This window comes from Carcharodon carcharias, chromosome 3 (genome assembly GCF_017639515.1).
Source record: "Carcharodon carcharias isolate sCarCar2 chromosome 3, sCarCar2.pri, whole genome shotgun sequence".
In the NCBI taxonomy this organism is placed as follows: domain Eukaryota; kingdom Metazoa; phylum Chordata; class Chondrichthyes; order Lamniformes; family Lamnidae; genus Carcharodon; species Carcharodon carcharias.
The window spans coordinates 225,567,520-225,586,101 of NC_054469.1; the positions used below are offsets into that span (position 1 = coordinate 225,567,520).

Below are 18,582 nucleotides of genomic sequence, written 5' to 3' on the forward strand. Positions count from 1 at the left end.
AACACAGTAGTGCACTGCAGAACTTATGAGTTTCTGTCTAAACTCCTTCAGGCAGTGACCACATTAAATGGCTGCTTCCATTCAGGAAACATCTGGTCTGATTTTCATCATTTAACATTCACCAGTGAGCCAGTGCATATATTCCACTCTGAATAATGGCTTGGACTCATCAAATGCCTCATGATGGAAATGGAGAAACACTCTTTTTAGGGAGGCAAGAGAGGAAAGAACCATAAGTTCAAGGTGTTGTTTCAATCTCTATAGAGTCCAATAACTTTTAAAAGGGAAATTTGATTCCTCTTCCAGTTAATATCAAGACTTCACGTTTTAAAACTTTTACTGTGTATTGCTGAAAAAAGAGATTTGTTTCGTCAAAGTTTTTTGTCTTGCATTCATCAGGACAATTTACAAGAATGCCAAATGTAAAGGGACAGACAATTTATACAAGAAGAGAGTGCTAACTGGTTGGCAAGTAGACTCCGGTACAGGCATTGCCATGGGGGATGCACCAGTTGATGGTGACTGACAGTTAACTGCCAAGCATTGTTTGATGTTTAAACCAGGCAGCTTAACTCTGATTGATCAAGGCATTGCCCTGAGGAATGAACCAGTGAATGGCTGTCACTTATTCTGTTTAACTGAAGCAAGCACAGTGTGTGTACATGTACTTTCTGTCTGCAAAGAACAGGATCCTATGTATTAATATATGTAGCTTCTAGTACATGCAAATGTGCCACACTACAAGCCCAACTGGCAATTCTATATTAGTTATCAACATAATCCTTAGCACGCTGAGGATTATTTAGTAAAGGTTGTCCATTTGCTGAATCACATCTAATATTGGATTGGTGCATTCTCCATGCCAATGTATCTACCAACCAGAGTCCACTTGCCACCCAATCAGCACTCTCTTCTCATAGTATAAACTGTTGTTCCCTTTACACTTGGTATTCTTGCGAATTGTCCTGATGAGTACAAGATGAAAAGCTTCAACAAAAAAATTCTCTTTTTCCAGCAATGCTCAAGTTCTGTACTACCAAACGACAACTTTTACTGTATCAAATGATTAAAAACCACTGTCAAGTCAACATTATTTTCTTTTGTAAGCAATGTATATTTTAAATGATAGAAATAAACGGCTCCTTTTCATTGTCACACACTGCACTCTCCATGGAGTTACAGATCATAAAGCAAACCGTTCATAGCTACTCCCTGCTTCCAATGGATTGCTCTCTTTTAACTTCTCCATCCAAGTAATTTCTAATCCCAGAACTATTTCTCACTATCAGGGTTACATTGTAGACTTATTCCTCTAGCTCCAAGCCAGGCAAAACTTCCAGCCTTCCTTAACTCCTCACAAATTCAGTCTTCAATCTGAGCACAAGCTCTTACCCGTGTTCTACATGGTGAATGATATAATCAGCATTTTCTCTGCTTAATGTGCAGACCTGGCTGCTCCTATCATTTGCTCTTTCTCCTATCAGATGGCTGCAGACCACACAAGACCCAACTGCAACATCTGTCTGTCTGTGATATTCCTGGGTTTAGAGGGAAGCCTGTATCCTGATCTCAGAATGGCTTCCTCTACCCTCTTTCTCATGGCAATGGGAAACATATTAATGTTGTATATAAGTAGAAATGCTGATCAGTTATCTTTTATCCCAACTGTCTTCCATCTTAGAAGTAAAGGGATAGTTTACAGCACCACTGTTTGTAACTTAATAACTATAACCTTTCCGAGACTTTGGGAGGCTCAGGGTCCATTCATTATAAACTTAGAAATTGCTGTATTTGTCCCCAAGTGTAAATACCTTACACCTCCCCCTAAATACAACAATCAGAGTCTTCCTCAGATCTCTAACAGTTAATCCACCCAGGCTTACTGTCAGGCAGACTCCAGAACAGATCACGTGACCCCTTTCATCTACCTTACACTTAAAACTACACTTTCAAGATATAATAATCTTATAAAACAAAAGATACAATCTTTTAAACATAATATTATAAATCTCACAACTGTACTAGTGTCGAGGATGACAGACAAGATAAAAAGTCAGATATTCATAAGAGGGCTGGAGAAAGCACTTCACACAGAATTGTGAGGCTGTGGAATTCACTCCCATGGCTGGTGGATGAGGCAGAAGCTATATTAATCTTCAAGGTTAGGCTGGATAGATGGATGAAGGAAAAAGGGTTGACGGGGTATGGGAATGGGAAGGATAAATGCGATTAGGAATGTTTGTTCATGTGAGGGTCAAACACCAGCAAGGGCTTGAATGGGCAAAATAACAAGTTTCAGCATTGTAACTTCCATATCTTCCTATGCATTACTCAGTATTCAGTTTCTGCTCAGTGCATTGCCCCAGCGCAAGTGACAGATCAAAACCACTAACCATCCATGGCATTACAGAAGTATCACTGTTGAGACGTTGCTGTAACGTAAACAAAGCTGAAGAGTCAGCAGAGCTGGAGCTGAAGAATCTGCTTAATATTTCACTGCAGAACGCCCTCCACAGCATCAAAGGCAACAGAGAAATGGCCACTCACACTGCAAATGCAACACTGTTTAAAATGTATTTCTGATAGTGGACCTTCCCCAATTTCAGTGAACATTCAAAATAAACAGCAGACAGTGCCACTCATGGTGCCCATTTACATTTGCCCATCACTACTGCCATGAAGAAAAATCTTCCTGCCCGTGGTGTTTCCATGCACTCTGCTGGTACCAGCAATATGGCCTCAGTTAAACTGCAGCACGGACACAGAAGGCAAAGCCTCTGATAATGATTGGACTGGAATATCAAGGTCGCATCCAAATTTGGAGGAGGGAACTATTAACAATTAATTACATTTTTATTTGATAGATTCTGAGGCTTAAGAAATAGTCAACTCCATAAGTATTTCATCTTGATAATATATGCAAGCCATTCAAGATTCAAAAGCTCAGTCTTAACTGTCACCAATATCTGAGAACTGAACATCTTTATTTTCTCTACTGATCAAACTGTATGAGATACTATTGCCCGAAACAATTAGAATTAACTGCTTTTGCTTTGTTCCTTTGTGCCCAGAGCATTCTAGCTGAATTCTACAATTCTCCTTAAAACATGGGAACTGTATGAAGATTCATCAAATACATTCTCACTGTGAATGTGTCAGAAGGCAATACATATCTCTGAACATAAACCTGATGCATAAAAATTCACATTACGCAAACGTGTACATACACGAATGCAAATAAATGCCTTACGAATATTCCACAAAACTTGGATTATGTTGGCAAAACTGACTCACTCTTGCATTGAAAACATAAAATTTTATTTGATATGCCAGCAACATATGCAGTCTTGAATTTAACTCTAATGGACCTTAGAGGCACCAAACAATAAATGGTTTTCCTGCATTTGTTCACTACAAATCATGTTCATAATGAGAGCACAAGTTCATGGAACAATTTTTTTTTGAAAGCAGGCAGCTCAGTTGCACATTGCAACGTTGAACATTTGTCTTGTTCCAATGAGGTCTATTGGAGCAAATTCATAAGATTTCTGGCAGAATAGATGCCCATTTATACAATGACAGTCAAGGTTAGATTATTGCATATCTATGCAACAAATAAGAAGGAGTTAGATATAGCTCTTGGGGCGAAAGGGATCAAAGGATATGGGAAGAAAGCAGGAGCAGGCTATTGAGTTGGATGATCAGCCATGATCATAATGAATGGCAGAGCAGGCTCGAAGGGCTGAATGGCCATATTCCTGCTCTTATTTTCTATGTTTTTATGGTTCTACAACAACACGGTTGTTTGTGATAGAGCATTCATACAACCCATAACATACAAGGAAACAGTATGTTCACATCTACTAGTTGTAAAAGACTTAGTATCGCACAGGGCTCTGCTGTTTGTTCAAATGTGCATCTTTGTGAGAAACCGTTTTTTCATAAAAATATTAGGGTTTTGTTTTGCTTTGGAGAGAGTCTAACGTTTAGGAGCCCTGCTGTAACCCCCAAAATCAAACCACTGTGCAGCACTTATTGGCCAGGATGGTTTGGTGGTGGGGGGGGTGGCCTGGATATTGATAATCCACCGCCTGCAGGAAGCAGTGTGGAGTGAAACAGCTGGAAGAATGAGCAGTGAATTTGGATCTTGGCACAGACAGTCACGCATCACTGGACTGTGGGCCTGCCTATGCACTGAGCATCCATTCTCAATCCTGCGGCAGTATTGGAGCAAATTCATTGGCTCAGAATAAAAAGGCCCAAGAAGTCACTGCCTCCTAGTGGACACCAGGGATGGGCAGAGCAAAAAACTTATACTTCACCAGGTCACTTGGTTGTGAACAGTATGCGAAGAAAACACAAGGAAAGCTAACCTCACGATAAAAAGAAAAAAAACGCACTATGTTGCACACACAGGATGTTTGACTCGGAATCTTAGTATAAAACACATATTGGAAAAATGCGCTATTCAAGCTGTGACAAAAATCCCAAACTTAAAATATGCAACAAAACTAGTGAAAAGTGAGAAACAGTGGAGGCTTGTTTTCAATACTCTTTCATGGGATGTGGCTGTCGCTTGCAAGACCAGCATTTGTTGCCCATCCTTAATCACCCTTGGGCTGGGTGGTTTGCTAGGTCATTTCAGAGGGTAGTTAGAGTCAACCACATCGCTGTGGGTCTGTAGTCACATGTAGTCCAGACCAGATAAGGACGGCAGATTTCCTTTCCCTAAAGGGACATTAGTGAACCAGATGGGTTTTTTTGACAATGCCTTTATGGTCACCATTACTCAGTTTAGCTTTTCATTTCCAGACTACTACTTGAATTTAAATTCCACCAGCCGCTGTGATGGGGTTTGAACTCTTCTCCCCCAAAATATTGGCTTGGGCCTCTGGATTATTAGTCCAGTGACATTATCACTATGCCACCATCTCTCCAGCGAGACTTAGGAGTCCTGGTGCATAGATCGTTAAAATGTCATGAACAAGTACATTAAATAATCAAGACGACAAATAGAATGCTGGTATTGATATCTAGGGGACCAGAATACAAGGGGTTGGAGACATGCTTCAGCAATAAAAGCCCTGGTTAGACCACATCTGGAGAGTTATGAGCTGTTCTGGGCACCATGCCTTAGGAAGGATACATGGGCCCTGGAGGGGGGTGAAGTGTAGATTCATAAGAATGGTATCTGGACTCCAAGAGTTAAGCAATGAGAAGGGATTAAACAAACTATGGTTGTATTCCCTGGAATTTAGAAAGTTAAGGGGTGATTTGACAGAAGTTTACAAGATAATAGGGGGAACAGATAGAGAAAAACTATTTTTGCTGGGTGGGGAGTCTAGGACTAGGGGATATAATCTAAAAAGTGGAGCCAGCCTTTTTTAGGATTGAAATTAGAAAACACTTCTTGACTTAAAAGGGCAGGAGAAGTTTAGAACCTTCTTCCACAAATAACACAAACGATCCTAAAAATCTAAATTTCAAATTTAAAATAAACGACGCTATAACAATTCCAAATTTTAAAACTGAGATTGATAGATTTCTGTTAGCCAACAGTATTAAGGAATATGGGCCAAAGGCGGGTATGTGAAATCACGCCCCAGATCAGCCCTGATGTCACTGAATGGCAGAACAGGTCAAAGGGCCTCCTCCTGTTCCTAAAACATGTCTATGTAGTTGTCTTATTGGGGAATGTTGAAAAAGAAAAACAGCAAGACTAGAATTAAGAACAACTTTTCTTGTTTGCTGTGTCTTAAAACTGATCAAAAAAGGAAAGATTTTTTTTTGAACCCTCCTCAAACGATGATTTGGACTCGTTCCCTGTCCGCAGAGACTTGGTATTTTACACAGCATCATTTCAATAAAGCGCAGGTAAAGGCAAAGCTCAGCCGAACCTGCGCTGAATAAGTAGAACAGAATGCTCAGGAACAAAGTGGGTGGTTCTATGACTATACCTCGAGCCATTGCCCATGTGACTGCATTTTGAGGATGACGCAGGGGTCTGGTTTGGAGAGTGCATCTCGGTCCGATATCCCTTTGCACGATACTCGCAGTTCCACCTTAGTCAGGCAGGGGCTGGAGAACAGCCCCAGCGTATTTGCAGCCGACTCGTAGATGTTGCTCATCTTCTTCATAGCACCTGCGGAGAAATAAAGGAGATTACTTCTTACTCCTCTTGCTTTGGACAGGAGATTTATAGCTTCAGTAAACAACATTAACGAATTAACTGCTCATTTGGAAAATGTAAACCCAGCCCCAGATTGAGCACTGTGCTCAAAGGCAAAGGGAAGTGGTAGTTTTCACAACAATAACAGTAACAACTTGTATTTATATAGCATCTTTAACATAGTGAAACATCCCAAGGCGTTTTGCAAGAGATTTATCAAGCAAAATTTGACACAGAGCCACACAAGTTGATTTTAGGAGCATCGACTAAAAGCTTAGACTTACAGGGCGGATAGAGAGGTGGACAGGTTTATGGAGCAAAATCCAGAGCTTAGGGCCCAGGCACCTAAAGGATTGGCTACCAATAGCGGAGGAATTAAAATCAGGGATGCACAGGAGGCAAGAATTGGAGGAGGGACCTCGGAGGGTTGTAGGGCTGGAGAGGATTACAGAGCTAGGGAAGGGCGAGGCCAAGAAGGGATTAGAAAACAAAGATGAGAGTCTTAAAAATTGAGGCTTTGTTTAACCCGGAGCCAACATAAGTCAGCAAGCTCAGATGGCTAAATGGGATGGTTAGGATATGGGCAGCAGAGTTTTGAGGGAGCTCAAATTTAGAGCTTTAGCCTTTCTCTATGTGACTGAGAACACAGGGCAAAACAAAAAAATCAAATTCCCCAAAGCCTGTCCACCATCTACAAGGCACAAGCCAGGCGTGTGATTGAATACTCTCCACTTGCCTGGATGAGTGCAGCTCCCACAACACTCAAGAAGCTCAACACCATCCAGGACAAAGCAGCCCGCTTGATTGGGACCCCCTCCACAAACATTCACTCCCTCCACCACCGACACACATTAGCAGCAGTGTGTACCATCGACAAGATGCACTGCAGGAATTCACCAAGGCTCCTTCAACAGCACCTTCCAAACCCACGATGACCACTTCCATCTAGAAGCAGATAGATGGGAACACCACCACTTGGAAGTTCCCCTCGAAGTCACTCACCATCCTGACTTGGAAATATATCGCCATTCTTCACTGTCGCTGGGTCAAAATCGGAAAAGCACTGTGGGTGTACCTGCACCACATAGACTGCAGCAGTTCAAGAAAACTCACCATCAGCTTCCCAAGGGCAATTAGGGATGGGTAATAAATGCTGGCCCAGCCAGTGAAGCCCACATCCCATGAATGAATAAAAACTAAGTCTATTTCAGTTTGCCCTGTTTTTTCCTTACATGCTTTGGATATCTGATCAGTATTCCTCCATCCTATATTCCAGCCTAAACAAATATATGCTGGGTCTTACACTGCATACTCAATTATAAGGACAGAAAAAGTGTAAAAACCTAGAAGCAAAAGGCAGCTATAGAATAAAGATCCCTCAATTTTAAACGGTACTCCATGTAGCTCTCATAACTCTCACTGTAGGGTTCTCAATTCTTACGCTGTTGGTGTTATACAACACACCTTCATTATACAGTACCCAGTTCTAATGCTCTGTTGTATACTACTATAATAAGCTCAATTAGAGCTGGCTTTATATGCTAGATCTTTATTATAAGCCTCTCAGTTTAACATTTCCTCAGTGATGCTCCAATCCCTCATAAAATAGCTCTAACACTAATAGTAATGATACAATGATCTAGAACCATAGAACACTACAGCACAGAAAAAAGGCCATTCGGCCCTTCTAGTCTGTGCCGAAATATTATTCCACTAGTCCCATTGACCGGCACCTAGTCCATAACCCTCCAGACCTCTCCCATCCACGTATCTATCTAACTTATTCTTAAAACTTAAGAGTGAGCCCGCATTTACCATGTCAGATGGTAGCTCATTCCACACTCTCACCACTCTCTGAGTGAAGAAGTTCCCCCTAATGTTCCCCCTAAAACTTTCCCCTTTCACCCTAAAGCCATGTCCTCTCATGTTTATCTCTCCTAATCTAAGTGGAAAGAGCCTACTCGCATTTATTCTGTCTATACCCCTCATAATTTTGTAAACTTCTATCAAATCTCCCCTCATCCTTCTACGCTCCAAGGAATAAAGTCCTAACCTGTTTATTCTTTCCCTGTAACTCAACTCCTTAAGACCCGGCAATATCCTAGTAAATCTTCTCTGCACTTTCTCAATCTTACTGATATCCTTCCTGTAGTTAGGTGACCAGAACTGCACGTAATACTCCAAAGTTGGCTTCACCAATGTCTTATACAACCTCACCATAACATCCCAACTCCTATACCCAATACTTTGATTTATGAAGGCCAGTATGCCAAAAGCTTTCTTTACAACCCTGTCTACCTGTGACGCCACTTTCAGGGAATTATGTATCTGAACTCCCAGATCCCTTTGTTCCTCCGCACTCCTCAGTGCCCTACCATTTACTGTGTATGTCCTACCTTGGTTTCTCCTTCCAAAATGCAACACCTCACACTTTTCAGCATTAAATTCCATCTGCCATTTTCTGGCCCTTTTTTCCAGTTGGTCCAGGTCCCTCTGCAAGCTTTGAAAGCCTTCCTCGCTGTCCACAATGCCTCCAATCTTAGTGTCATCAGCAAACTTGCTGATCCAATTTACCTCATTATCATCCAAATCATTGATATAGACAACAAACAACAATGGTCCCAGCACAGATCCCTGAGGCACACCACTAGTCACAGACCTCCAGTCTGAGAAGCAATCATCCACTACCACTCTCTGTCTTCTCCCACAAAGCCAATTTCGAATCCAGTTTACAACCTCTCCATGGATACCAAGTGTCTGAACCTTCTGAACTAACCTCCCATGTAGGACCTTGTCAAAGGCCTTATTAACGTCCATGTAGACAACATCCACAGCCTTTCCTTCACCTACTTTCTTGGTAACTTCCTCGAAAAACACTACAAGGTTCGTTAAACATGACCTAACACATACAAAGCCATGCTGACTATCCTTAATCAGCCCTTGGCTGTCCAAATGATTGTATATCCGATCTCTCAGAACACCTTCCAATAATTTACCTACTACTGATGTCAGGCTCACTGGCCTTTAATTACCTAGTTTACTTTTGGAGCCTTTTTTAAACAACGGAACAACATGAGCTACCCTCCAATCCTTACATTAACTATATAAAAGCTAGACAAGCAACAGTTAAACATTGGTGGGGGGGGGGGGGGGGGGTGGCATGTTTCAATGTTTCTGTTTCACAGTGAAAAGTTTAAAAACTTTTCTTTTCTGATTAGTTGTGATGCATTTTTGTAGGTACTGTTAGGAACAATGTATAATTTAAAGTTGAATTTATGCGTCGATTTGTGTTAAGAAAGGTGAAAATGGTTTCAGTTTCATTTAGGCTTTGTTTATGAACCTTGGTGCCTGGGAGTATGGATAAACTTGTGACTAAGTGTTTTCAGGTCTTTTGGATTTGTTTGTGTATTTTTTTACTGAGGTTTTACAGCCCCTGAAGTTAAAGAGATGGGTTACAAGGAGTTGAAAGTTGAGTGATTCTGGAAAAAATGTAGTAAAGCTTTACTGTTGCCTAGCAACAATGATCCAGTGACACAGATAAGACAGGACTTGAGAGAGCGGGGTGTTCAGAGTGAGTGAGTGTCAGTCAGAGACAGATGACAGGGACTTTAATCTGTCTGAGAAGAAAGCTACAAGGCGAGTCGGACAGTAATTAATTGAATAGAAAGTTCTGAGTGTTGTTGGAGCTGCACTCATCCAGGCAAGTGGAGAGTATTCCATCACACTCCCTACTTGTGCCTTCTTGACAGCAGACAGGCTTTGAGGAGTCATGAGATGAGTTACTTGCCACAGGATTCCTAGCCTCTGACTTTCTCTTGTAGCCACAGTATTTATATGGCAAGTCCAGTTCTGTTTCTGGTCAATGGTAACCCCCGGATGTTGATTGTGGGGGAGTCAGTGATCAGAATGTCATCGGATGTCAAGAAACGATGGTTAGATTCTCTCTTGTTGGAGATGGTGATTGTCCAGCGCTTGTGTGGTGCAAACGTTACTTGCCATTTGTCAGCCCAAGCCTGGATATTGTCCAGGTCTTGCTGCGTTTGGACATGGATGGTTTCAGTATCTCAGGAGTCACAAATGGTGCTGAATATTGTGCAATTATCAATGAACATCCCCATTTCAGACCTTATGGGGGGAAGGTAGGTCATTGATGAAGCAGCTGAAGATGGTTCGGCCTAGGACACTACCCAGAGGAACTCCTGCAATGATGTCCTGGAACTGAGATGATTGACCTCCAACAACCACAACCATCTTCCTTTGTGCTAGGTATGACTCTAACCAGTGGAGAGTTTTCCCCCGATTCCCATTGACTCCAGTTTTGCTAGGGCTCCTTGATGCCACATTCAGTCAAATGCTGCCTTGATGTCAAGGGCAGTCATTCTCACCTCACCTTTGGAGTTCATTCTTTTGTCCATGTTTGAAACAAGGTTGTAATGAGGTCAGGAGTTGTTCAGTGACTCTGGAAGAACCCAAACTGGTCAGTGAGCAGGTTATTGCTGAGTAAGTGCTGCTTGATCGTATTGTTGATGACCCTTTCCATTACTTTACTGATGATCGAGAGTAGACTGATGGGGTGGTAACTGGCTGGGTTGGATTTGTCCTGTTTTTTGTGTACAGGACATAACTGGGCAATTGTCCACATAGCCGGGTAGAGGCCAGTGTTGTAGCTGTACTGGAGTAGCTTGGCTAGGGGCGCAGCAAGTTCTGGAGCACAAGTCTTCAGTACTACTGCCACAATATTGTCAGGGCCCATAGCCTTTGCAGTATCCAGTACCTTCAGCCATTTCTTGATATTGCTTGGAGCGAATCGAATTGGTTGAAGGCTGGTGTCTGTGATGCTGGGAACCTCCAGAGGAGGCCGAGATGGATCATCCAGTCAGCACTTCTGGCTGAAGATTGTTGCAAATGCTTCAGTCTTATCTCTACTGGACTAGTAATCCAGGGGCTTGGACTAATGATCAGAGACATGAGTTCAAATCCCACAACAGCAGCTCGGAAGTTTAAGTTCAATTAAGTAAATCTTGGATAAAAAGCTAGTATCAGTAATAGTGACCATGAAACTGCCAGGATGTTGTAAATAAATGTCTGGTTCACGGATGCCCTTTGAAGAAGGAAATCTGCCATTCTTACCCACAGTAAGACTCTTAACTGTCCTCCGAAATGCTCTAGTGAGCCACTCAGTTGATAAAAAGATGACTCACACCAGATCTCAAGGGCAATTAGGGATAGGCAACAATTGCTGGCCTAGCAGGCAATTCCCACATCCCAAGATCAAATGAATAAAAAAAAAATGATCTAAACTGGCTCCCTATATGTGTAGTGTTTAATTGCTTGGTGTTTGATTACGTGTGTCTGTTGACTGCTCACTGTGTGATTAGTTAAGCCTGGGTATGGTGACTCAGAAAGGGAAACTAAACAGAAACCAGCTGCTGTAAGCAGAACAGACATTTTAAAACATTGAATAAAACTCCACTTAGAACCTGATGTGTCGTCTGTGCACATCTCCGAGGCATAAAACACAATAGTACGTATACACAATTTAAGAATGGAACAGGTCTCACTCCATCAGGCACTGCACAAAACCAGTATACCATCTCCAAATCTCCAAAACCAGTATACCATCTCCAAATCTCCAAAACCAGTATACCATCTCCAAATCTCCAAAACCAGTATACCATCTCCAAATCTCCAAAACCAGTATACCATCTCCAAATCCCAGCAGAAATTACCATTGTTGATAAGCCGCTGCACATATTTACTCATAGTGGAGCTTTTCCCAGCAAGGTTAGTCACTAACAGGAGCATCTCATGAACATTTGACTAAAAGCCTTTGACAGGGCCAAACTTGTTCCACACATGACAATCACGTTAGTCTGTCCTTACACTTAGTCCTCAATTCCTTTCCTAAGCAGATATCCATCCAGCTGTCTTTTGGGGAAGAATCAATTTACACTAGAGTACAGTTACTTTTCCATCTCCTACATTACAGCAGTGACTACACTTGAGAAAGTACTTCATTGACTGTGAAGCATTTTGAAATGTTCTGAGGCCATGAAAGATGTTGATCCACAGAGATGCAAATTCAACTGTTTCCCAGATAGTTACACAGGGAAGTTGCTGTAGAAGATAACCAGTATAACTGATGATCAGGATAATGAATCGTAACATGAAGGGTTAAAATACTGTGGAGAAGGAATGACCAATAATTTTGAGATCATGAGGAATATTCATTGTACAAGGGATCTCTCCAATTAATTCCCTGTTTCTATATAACAAGGTGAGTAACTCGCCTCCTGACTCCCCAGAGCCTGTCCACCATCTACAAGGCACAAGTCTGGAGTGTGATGGAATACTCCCCACTTGCCTGGATGAGTGCAGCTTCATCTACACTCATGAAGCTCAACACCATCCAGGACAAAGCAGCCCCGCTTGATTGTCACCCATCCACCACCTTCAACATCCACTCCCTCCACCACCAATGAACAGTAGCAGCAGTGTGTCCCATCTACAAGATGCGCTGCAGCAACTCACCAAGGCTCCTTTGACAGCACGTTCCAACTCTATGACCTCTACTATCTAGAAGGACAATGGCAGGAGATGCATGGGAACACCACAACCTGCAAGTTCCCCACCCCCCGCCAAGCCACATGCCATCCTGACTTAGAATTATATCACCTTTCCTTCAGTGTCATTGGATCAAAATCCTGGAACTCCCTCCCTAAGAGCACTGTGGGTGTACCTACGCCGCATGGACTGCAGCAGTTCAAGAAGATCGCTCACCACCACCCTCTCAAAGGCAATTAGGGTTGAACAACAGATGCTGGCTTTGTCAACATCACTTACATCCCACAAAAGAATAAAAAACAAAAACAACACAACATAAGAGGAGATAAGATTCCTCTGTGGTTGTATGAATCAAAATTGTAAACCTGCCAACTTGCTAAGAATTTCAATACATAAAGTCCCAAGAGGAGAAGAGGCCCTGCAGGCAGTTCAAAATGCAATAAAATCATATTAGAACGATATGCCTGAACTTAAAAATTAATTTACACCTAATAGGAATGGGACAAAGAGATGATTTGAAGATGAAAACATCAATGCAAAGCTTGTTAGTAAATACATAAGCAATCAGATGTAAAAATTAATGCAACTGGGTTTGATGACTGCAATCGCCCCTTTCATGATCTCCATTTGCCCTAAAGTGCCTCACAGTCAATAAAGTTTTTCTGAAGTGTAGTCACTGTTGTAACGTAGGAAAGTGACATTAAAGGAAACCACCCAACCTAAACCACCGTCAGAAGGAGAAGATTAACAACTGGCTGTCCGCCAAATATCAGGGGCTCCTGGGATTTGCAGCCCTAAAGCCACCTGCAGCAAAAGGCAGGCTCTGCCATGTTGTGGCCAACTGATGCCATGTGGAAAGACGGGGGTTGAGTTGGTTGGCTGATGATGAGGCCCTAATACTGCATGGTCGACCATAGCCTATGATCTCGATTGCAGCTCCCTGATCAGAGACCTGCTCATTTGGGAATAAAAACTAGACTTTTGCGGCTGTCACGTATGAGTGAGAAGGTTGTGGTTTGAGCCCCTTGGCTGGGCTCGAACACAAAAATCAAGGCGGGCACTCCAGTGTAGTTCTGAGGAGTGCTGCACTGTCAGAGGTGCCATCTTTTGGATGAGGTGCCTTGCTGAGGCTTTGTCCGCTCTCTCAGGTGAACACAGAAAATCCCCATGACATTACTTTGAAGAGCAAAGGAGTGATCGCTGGTGGCCTAGTCAATATTTATCCCTCAACTAACATCACAAAAAACAGATTATCTGCTCATCATCAGATTTCTGTTTGTGGGAAGTTACAATGTGCAAATTAGCTGCTATTACTGTGACTACCCTTCAAAAGCACACCATTGATTGTACATTGCTTTGAAATGTGAAGGTTGGGAAAGGCGCTATAAAAATGCAAGTTTTTACTCATTTCACAATTGTGCCACCCAACTGGATTTGGCACAGAAGCAACTGCAGCAAAGAAAGGAGCAGGGTAGCTTAGAGAGGCTTCGATTAGTAGAGGTGGAAGTGACAATGGGTCATGCTTTGAAGTCAAACTACAGTGGTGCATGTGGAAGTTACAATATCAGAGGGAAAATGAGATTCAGACATGAGGAGCTTCAGTGGGAGAAGGTTAGTGACACTAAGCGACAGAAATATATACAAAAAGTAGATCATTAGAGTGAAATAATAGAGTCTCATTCATGAAATCCCCTGATCAATTAATTATATCCCTAATTATTTATTTAACGTCAAGCTATAATTTATCTATTTCCAGCGTTTTAGAACTATCGGTCATTTTGTTCATTCAGTTAAGAAAGTTACTGATTTATAAAGTATCCAATCAATAGTTTAACCTTTTCATTTTGGTTGGTTGGTGAATTATTTATCAAAGCCAGTGAAAATTACTGCAGTCAGTCAGAAAATTAATTATTTATTGCTGCCATGTCATATATTTATCAATTGCTAGGTCAGATGGGGAGGTAGTACAATCGACTCACTTTATTTTACTTAATAATCATTTCTTACAACAAACTTTTTGCTTAATAATTGTCTGTCGATAACACAGATGTTGTCAAGAATGTAGTCATTAATCCTATTATTTAATAATTTATTTAATGAGCCCAGTTCAAGGAAGGAATAATTGCCTGTGAGAGCACTAATTTATTTAGGGAGTTAAGCTCAGAAAAGGAATTTCCTGCAGGGGGCACTGACTAGATGGGGCTCTGAAGGCAAAAATCATAGAATGAGATAGCACAGGATGTGGCCATTCAGCCCATCATGCTTGTGCCAGCTCTTTGAAAGCGCCCTTTCCCCATAGTCCTGCAAATCTTTCTCCCTCAAATATTTACTCAATTCCCTTTTGAAAGTTACCACTGAATTTGCTTCGAATTCTAGCCTCTTGAGCATTCTCAATTATAACTGCTTCACTATTGATTACCTCACCTTCAGTTGCCTAGACCCCAAGATCTGGAATTCCCTCCCTGTCACTCTGCCTTGCTTTCCTCCTTTAAGACCTTTCTTAAAACCTACCTCTTTGACCAAATTTTTGGTCATCTGACCTAATATCTCCTTATATGGCTCGGTGTCTAATTTTGTTCTATAATATTCCTGTGAAGCACCTCGAGACATTTTATTACATTTATATAGTACCTTTAATGTAAGTTGCTGTTCTATATGATGTTGAGAGCCCAAAGTAAATCCAGATGTAGGTTCCTTTGTCCCCAGTGTAGTGGACTTCAGGGGATTTCTTTATAATCAAGGCGTTTTTGTCCTGTCATGTCTCAAGGGACCTAAGATAATTTGTTCAGAGTTTTCTCGGAGTTTGAAATGTTTTTGCTGGCACCATTTCTTAATCAATTAATACCTTCTGTTAGCAATCTCTCTTCAGAAACATCAGAGATATAGAAATGCCCAAACAATCCCCCAACTTTCAGGATTATCTTGAACATTTCCCAAGCTGTAGAGTAGCTTCTTTTGTTCACAGGATGTGGGCATCACTGGCTAGGCCAGGATTTATTGCCCATCCCTTGTTGCCCTTGAGAAGGTGGTGGTGAGCTGCCCTCTTGGACCGCTACAGTCCATGTGATGTAGGTACAACCACAGTGTTAGGAAGGGAGTTCCAGGGTTTTTGATCCAGCGACAGTGAAGGAATGGCGATATTTTTCCAAGTCAGGATGGTGTGTGGCTTGGAGGGGAACTTGCAGGTGGTGGTGTTCCCATGTATTTTCTGTCCTTGTTCTTCTAGGTAGTAGAGGTCATTGAGTTGGAAGGTGCTGTCAAAGGAGCCTTGGTGTGTTGCTGCAGTGCAACTTGTAGATGGTACACACTGCTGCCACTGTGCGTCAGTGGTGGAGGGAGTGGATGCTGAAGGTGGTGGAAGGGTTGCCAAATCAAGTGGGCTGCTTTGTCCTGGATAATGTTGAGCTTCATCAATGTTGTTGCAGTTGTCCTCATCCAGGCAAGTGGAGAGTATTCTATCTCACTCCTGACCCGAGCCTTGTAGATGGTAGTCAAGCTTTAGGGAGTCAGAAGGTGATTTCATCTCCGTATAATTCCCAACACCTCTGACCAGCTCTCGTAGCCACATTTTTCACATGGCTGGTCCAGTTCAGTTTCTGATTAATGCCCCAGGATGTTGACTTTAGGGCTTCAGCAATGTTAAGGCCATTGAATGTCAAGGGGTGATGTTTAAATTCTCTTTTGTTGGTCATTGCCTCGCATTTGTGTAGCACAATGTTAATTGCCACTTGTCAGCCCAAGCCTGGATATTGTCCAGGTCTTGCTGCATTTGGACATGGATTGCTTCAGTATCTGAGGAATTGAGAATGTTGCTGAACATTGTGCAATCATCAAACATCCCCGCTTCTGACCTTATGACAGAGGGAAGTTCATTGATGAAGCAGCCAAAGACGGTTGGGCCTAGGACACTACCCTGAGGAACAACTGTAGTCATGTTTCGGGATTGAGATGACTGACCTCCAACAGCCACTACCATCTTTCTTTGTGCTAGGTATGACTCCAACCAGTGGAGAGTTTTCCCCCCAATTCCCACTGACTCCAGTTTTGTTCGGTCTCTTTGATGCCACACTCAGTCAAATGCTGCCTTGATGTCAAGGGCAATCACTCTCACCTCACCTGTAATAATGCATCATCTGTACCTGACTAAAACCAAATACACAAAGTGCAACACTAGTAAACAAGAGACAATATTTACCTGGTTTCCCTTGTGAGCTGCTGCTTTGTTTGGACCAGGTTGAATTCCTTTGACTACATGCAGCAAAAACACCAGGAAACATTGCTTTTGCCTCATTAACTGGCACTTTGACATCTTTGACTAAAGCCTATTCATTAAAAATGCTGGAGAATGTATTCCATTGTTATAGCCGAGACTGAATTTGTCAAGTAATAAAAAGATTCTTGGCACATTGCATAAAACTGAAGGCATAACATTTAATTCAAAACTGCCTTTCTATGTGAACTGTCAGCTTCAAAGTGAGTTCTCCAAGAAGCTGGTTACTGTATTAAGACTGACAAGGGCGGAGAGAGGCGATGTTATGGAGTTGGTAGTGTCAACTGTTTGTGTTTAATTATGCGAGTGTGGTAACTGATCCATGTCTCCTGTGCTTGATTGGTCAAGCCTGGGTATTGAATCAGAGTAAAGTAAACAGACAAAGCTGATATTGGAGCTGAGCTGGAAGTCACTTTAAAGCATTGTATAGAACTCTGTAAATAAACTTCCTGCACATTTAGAAACCAGTGTCATTTCTGCATTGCTCTGAGGCAAACTGGCTGCATGAATTACACAACAGTGGCGATGTGGGTGGTGCATGTGATGGACACGATATGGCATTGGGAGTTCAGCTCGAGGCCAAGCAGTCACATCACCATAACACAGCAGGTGAAGAGGAGGTGGAATCAGAGGCAAATGGACAGAGTTTGTGATGAAAGCTGGAGACGATGAGTTTTGTCTTGGTTTGGAAAAAGGTTCGAAGGGCTGAATGGCCTGATACTGTTCTTACTTTCCCACGTTCCCGATATTTAACTGGACACAATCATGGATCCTCCAGGACTGGATGTTGGACAAGCAGTTGTGGTGGAGTGGAGCTGGGTGTCAGTAATAAGCATGTGGATCCTGACACCTTGCCTTCAAATGATGCCATCGAAGGGGCAGCATGTAGATAGGGAAGAGAAGGGGCCCCAGAGGAAATGGTGTGAGCATCGGAAAGAAAGCCTTTGCTGGAGATTTAGCTGTGATTGGATAGGCAAGAGTGGAGGCAAGTGAAGGCAGTGAGACTGAGCTGAATAATAGAGAGAAAATGTTGGAAGAAGATGTGTGGTTGACCATGTCAAAGGCTGCAGACAGGTTGAGAAAGACAAGTTGGAATAGTGCTCCATATTCACAGAGGATGTCGCTTGTGACTTGGTTGAGGGATGGTTGTGTTGTGACAAGTGCAGAGAACTGGAGAGATTCATACATGGATTTGCAGCAAAGGTGGGCAAGGATTTGTGGTAATAATGTATTAAAGGACGTTGATGACAAAAGGGAGTCTAGAGAAGGAAAGGAGCTTTGCAAGGACCAGAGGGGGTGAAGGTATGTTTTTTCTTTAAGTGAGAGTGGGGCTTTATCATTGCAGTCTTAAGTTGAGCACTTGAAAATGCTGATAGGTATGGCAGCCTGGTGGTCAACAGTTTACAGGAGTAAATGCAACAGAGCAGCAGCTGGGTCTAACGAACAAGATGAGCTCAGACAGACCATGGGAGGGAAGGTAGGAAAACAAGCAAGAGAAAGATTTGGATTCAATGCTGGGACAAGGGCGACCTTCAGAGGATGACTACCTGGCTGGGTGAGGGAAAGAGGCAGGATACGG

At 42.3% G+C, this 18,582-nt stretch overlaps 1 protein-coding gene across 1 annotated transcript in view; it reads right to left on the minus strand.

Moving 5' to 3' along the window:
- The window catches only part of cpne4b (copine IVb), a 335,964-nt gene extending 329,824 nt beyond the window's left edge, over positions 1 to 6,140 (minus strand). The window contains exon 1 of the mRNA XM_041184286.1: positions 5,958 to 6,140. Coding sequence (XP_041040220.1) covers positions 5,958 to 6,137 — 180 coding nt within the window. The 5' untranslated portion in view covers positions 6,138 to 6,140. The remainder of the gene's footprint in view (positions 1 to 5,957) is intronic.
- Between the last annotated feature and the right edge of the window lie 12,442 nt (positions 6,141 to 18,582).